Source organism: Rhinichthys klamathensis, unplaced genomic scaffold (genome assembly GCF_029890125.1).
Source record: "Rhinichthys klamathensis goyatoka isolate OS25496 unplaced genomic scaffold, OSU_Roscu_1.1 h1tg000452l_1, whole genome shotgun sequence".
Taxonomy (NCBI): domain Eukaryota; kingdom Metazoa; phylum Chordata; class Actinopteri; order Cypriniformes; family Leuciscidae; genus Rhinichthys; species Rhinichthys klamathensis.
In genome coordinates this window covers 687373-692422 of record NW_026606944.1, presented here as the reverse complement: position 1 = coordinate 692422, position 5050 = coordinate 687373, and the positions used below count along the sequence as shown (strand labels likewise).

The 5050-nt window shown below is 37.7% G+C and overlaps 1 protein-coding gene across 1 annotated transcript; it reads right to left on the bottom strand.

The window, feature by feature from the left end:
• Positions 1-946: 946 nt before the first annotated feature.
• Positions 947-2924, bottom strand: LOC130071699 (uncharacterized). The gene is made up of 3 exons (XM_056236558.1): positions 2384-2924; positions 1825-1878; positions 947-1740 (listed from the first exon to the last, which is right to left on the bottom strand). Exons 1-3 carry the CDS (start codon positions 2622-2624, stop codon positions 1190-1192), a joined length of 846 nt encoding a protein of 281 aa, XP_056092533.1. The 5' UTR covers positions 2625-2924; the 3' UTR covers positions 947-1189.
• Positions 2925-5050: the final 2126 nt, after the last annotated feature.

The window sequence follows — 5050 nt, the reverse complement described above, 5'->3', positions numbered from 1 at the left end:
GGTCGCTAGTGGGAGTTCCCACTACTAGTTGCCTTTATGAATGACATCCAATGATGTGGAGAAGGATCATACGCGCTCCGCTCCTATTGGTTGTCGCTCCCGTAAGTCGCTCCTCATTTGCATAAAGTTAAACAGATTTCAACTTTGTCGCGTCGCCAGACACGCCCCATCCGGTCGCTGTCGCGTGTGTCGCCGGAAATCGCCAGCTCCCCATTGAAATGAATGGTATCGCGTCGCTTGGTCGCGTGTAGTGTGAATGGGGCTTTACGAGTTCAGTCTATAGTGTTTCTTCGCCATCTACTGGCCTGGCAGCAGAATACAGGGTTTTTTGTCCTTTTTCACGGATCCGTGTGAAAGTGGATCGTTTTGACAATGGTGTCATCTATACGCCGAAAACTCAAATGAAACATTTCTCAGGTTTAACCATATCCTTCTCGTGTAAACGAGAGTTCTTGTGTTTTCAGTGTTCAGTCTCGTTTAAGTTATGCACTGTGTAGGTTGCTAATATCTATCTACTGTCAATCTGTGAATAATGTGATTCGTGTAAAGAATTAAAACACCCAGAACTATAGATTAACTAAATGTATTTTTTCCAGGTACTCTCTGATATGGACTTACTGTAAAGCTTCTTTAAAACCCTATGATTGTTAGCCAGAGGAGAACTGGCCCCTGACTAGCCTGGGTTCTCCCAAGGTTTTTTTCTCCATCCAATCTGATGGAGTTTTGGTTCCTTGCCACTGTCGCCTTGCTTTTGGCTTGCTTAGTTGGGGATATTTAATATTCAACAATATTATTGAACTGTGTTGTACTACTTTCATGTTATCACTGTGAAGCTGCTTTGATGCAATCTGTATTGTGAAAAGCGCTATATAAATAAATGTGACTTGACTTGACTTGACTATAGTTAGAATCAAAATATAATTTTATTATGTGCATATCACATGTGTACAGTTGATATTCATAACATTAAGGCTGAAAGTAACCAAATTAAACTTCAAAATAAACTAGTTTAAACAATGGTAAAGGCCAAATCTGTGTGCTATGCACTCATCTCTTTGTTGTAGTTTTTGTGTTGGTAAAGATGAAGTTCAGGAATATGTGTGAGGTTTTGTTAAGTGAACTTTATTTAATTACTTCACAAATCTTTTGAACAAGTCAAGTTTGTGTTGAAAGATCTTCATGAGATGTTTTAAGTACGTTTTGGACGCGGTGGAAACTGGCAAAAATGCCAGAGGAAACGCTGAAAGTATGAAAATAGTTTGTGTTTTCCTTCTTGATTGAGGTGAAGTCCGTCGTCTTTGTACAGGTCTTGGATTATTTTTCCATTTTTGAGAAATGGTTTTGAAGTGTTCAGAAATAGAATATTTCTTGTTTGTGAAGTCCAGTGTTGAATCAAGCTGTTGCATTGTTTGATTGTAGTTTTCAGTGTGGAGTCGTCATTCGCTCGGGGTAAAATAGCGCTGATGGCGAAATACAGAACGTGTGGATTGACCAGAGAGATTCTTGCTATGAGGGTTTTCATCCGCTGGACGACAGTCGATGCAGACGCTCCACTTGCGATGTCGTTTGTTCCTATGTGGAGAATCACTATTGTGTAGTTGTGTAGTTTCTCGAAGTGTTTTATGTGTTGTTGAACGGATCTCAGGAGAGTTGTGTCTGGATGAACCCAGCATTGAGCATTTGGAAAGTGGTCCTCAATATCCCGACACATTGAGTCTGTGAGGAAGCAGACCTGTAGACCTGTGAGAGAGAAGACATGCTTTTACTGTGTTCAAAATATGAATTATGATTTTATTGTATGTTTATTAATATTGCATGTGTTACCTTGTGGGATGACGAATGTTCTTCTGTTGATTGTAGTTGTTATTGTGCCTTTTCCTAAAGAGACAAAAGTAGTAATGAATGATTTTGCAAAGTTATTGTAATCTTCCATATGGTTTTTAAAATAAAATTAAGAAGATTTGTACAGAAGAGCTTAGCGATAGCTGTAACATTGATCACTCAAATTTCACGGTTTATGCCAAATTAAGGTTTTTGTTAGATACTGCACTAATAAGTGGTTTTCATTTCTTTTCACTCGGATGTTGATTTGGGTTTAATGTTGCACATAATAATTTGTTTGGGCTACTTCTATATTATTTTTCTCAATGTGTCCTAATATCGAATGTCCAACTTGGAAGTGGGATGATCTTAGGTTAAAGGCAACATTAGTATTTATCATGTGATCTCAACATGTCTGTCCACATGAGGCGACCCAAATAAATAAATCCACTTTAATTAGGACACTCGTATGACATTCGTCAAAAATATCATTCATTTCTGTAGAGAAGAACATTTTAAACAGGATCAAATGACTGAGTTCAGCTTTGAGAATGAAACCAACCTGTTCGTTCCTCAGTTTCTTCACATTTCACTCTGAATGCTTCTTCAATCTTCACGTCTTCATGTTTCACTCTAAATGTTTCTTCAATCTTCACGTCTTCATGTTTCACTCTGAATGCTTCTTCAATCTTCACGTCTTCATGTTTCACTCTGAATGTTTCTTCAATCTTCACGTCTTCATGTTTCACTCTGAATGCTTCTTCAGTCTTCATGGTTTTACTCTCCTCTTTAATAAACTCCATCTTTATAACAGTGTCACGTGGATCTCAGTCGCTTCACCAGTAGTGCTGCAGTCTTCAAGTGTGACCAAAGCAGTGAAACACTTTGGGTTTTATACAGATTTCAGGGGGCCGTCCTTACAGGTGAAGATAAAGCAAACAAAGCATGTAAATGATGTAAGCAGTTACAGGCACTTTCACCATCTCTAATCCAATCAGCTCAACTATAGCAGTGATTATCATAGACATTAGGAAGAGTCACACCTTCATCCATTCATTCACACTAAACTCAGCTATTGATCCGCATCAACAACGACACCAGTTACAGTAGAGACAGAAGCAGCAAGAGCCATTAAAGACAAAAGCTGAAAAGCCTCACAATTCACATTTGTATTCCCACACACCTTAAACAAAAGAGATTCATTTTAAACATTTACCCCTCTGCTGATTTTCTAAAGCTAAATAATTTCACCAAAATAATTGCCTTGTAAAAGTGTGACTTGTCGCTGTAAAATCATGGTAAGTGTTGTTTTTGTCTCTGATGCTCTTGATGCTTCTGAATCATTACTTTCATTGTTGTCATTGTTCTTGCTAATAAATCTGTAAACTACAACAATCTGACGGGTGCGTAACACATCACCCATATTTGCCATAAACAATTGTGTAAATTAGTTGATTTTGAAGTTAATTTAATTTGGTTACTTTGCAATATTTCTTGAGTGGTATAGAAACCACCACACTGGTTTAAGAGTTTAACAGGTATTAAGATCTTGGGTGTATACTTCTTATATTTCACTGACTACTTGTTACTAGTGATGGACACTTTTGAAACATGTTTCATGAAGCTTTGAAACCTTTACGAATCTTTTGTTTCAAATCAGTGGTTCGGAGCACGCATCAAACTTTCCATCAACAGCCTCAACAACACTCAGAAGGAGTTCGTAGACCGTTCTCGTACATAGTCAAAACAGCAGCAAATATACTCTCAACACAATCACTAAGCTACGTCATCATGTCAGGTTGGATGATTCTGATTGGTTCAGACACAGATAAACACAGAAAATGTCCACATGTCACTTGCTCAGCTTCTTCAAGGATGGAGTTAGTCAAGAAACTTTACCAAAACATACTGATAAGTTGTACTTTCTCTCAGTAAGAGTTTCAGGCAATATTTGTTTTTGATGTGCAATTAATGTGCCTTTTGTTAGCAATTCAAGTTTGGTTTTCTTTTTCTTAAGCTAGGACAGATTTCTCAATACGTAGGTCACAAGTGTTAGTCTTTCAATTCATTACCATCCATTCAAAAGGGAAAAGATAGGAATTGTGTAATGTAAACATGGACCATGTAACTACAGGGAATTTATAAGCAGCTGAGTGTCAATCTTGTTTTGTAAAGAAATTTCACACACACAAAACATAATGCTGCCTGATGTTATTGTTTTTTAGGTCTGTGTTTTATGATTGAAAAAGTGTGTTGAAACCTTTGCTAGTGTTTTGGAAGAATAAGTTGTTTTGAGACATAAAGAAAGTGTTTTGGTAGGTTTAGTGCATTATGAATGTGAAATGAACTGCTGTAAAGCTGAAAGTTGAACTGTGTGAAGAGTTTTGAAAAAGTGACCTAAGTATTGAGGAATGTGTCCTAGCGATTGTAAAAGTCTTGATGATTGGACATGAAATGAAAAGATGATTCCTTCCAACATAATTATTGCAAAATATCATTATTTTGGTGAAGATTAAATCGTACCCTTAGAGAGTCAGCAGAAGGGAAAATGTTTAAATTGAATCTCTTTTGCTTTAGATGTGTGGGAATACAAATGTAAAATCATGGTAAATGAGGCTTTTCAGCTTTTGTCTTTAATGGCTCTTGCTGCTTCTGTCTCATTACTGTAACTGGTGTCGTTGTTGATGCTGATCAATAGCTGAGTTTAGTGTGAATGAATGGATGAAGGTGTGACTCTTCCTGATGTCTATGATAATCACTGCTATAGTTGAGCTGATTGGATTAGAGCTGGTGAAAGTGCCTATAACTGCTTACATCCTTTACATGAAGAAACATGAATATGTGAAGATTGAAGAAACATTCAGAGTGAAACATGAATATGTGAAGATTGAAGAAGCATTCAGAGTGAAACATGAATATGTGAAGATTGAAGAAGCATTCAGAGTGAAACATGAATATGTGAAGATTGAAGAAGCATGAACTATGGCCAGTGCAGGAGCCTCCATCTACAAGCAGAGAAGAACTCCTCAATTGGGTTCAGAAAAGGTTAGTTTGGAGAGAGGAATTGCATCATCATACGGGCTGTGCTGCAAACCATTCATTCCCAAGGCGAGAGTGGTGGAAGGCAACCCTGTCCCAAATGATGACATTCAGAGTCATGCCAGGCCTCAACAGCCCTCTCTCTTCTTCAGGTGGAACCAGTCTTTCATTCAGCACATCAAGAAATGTG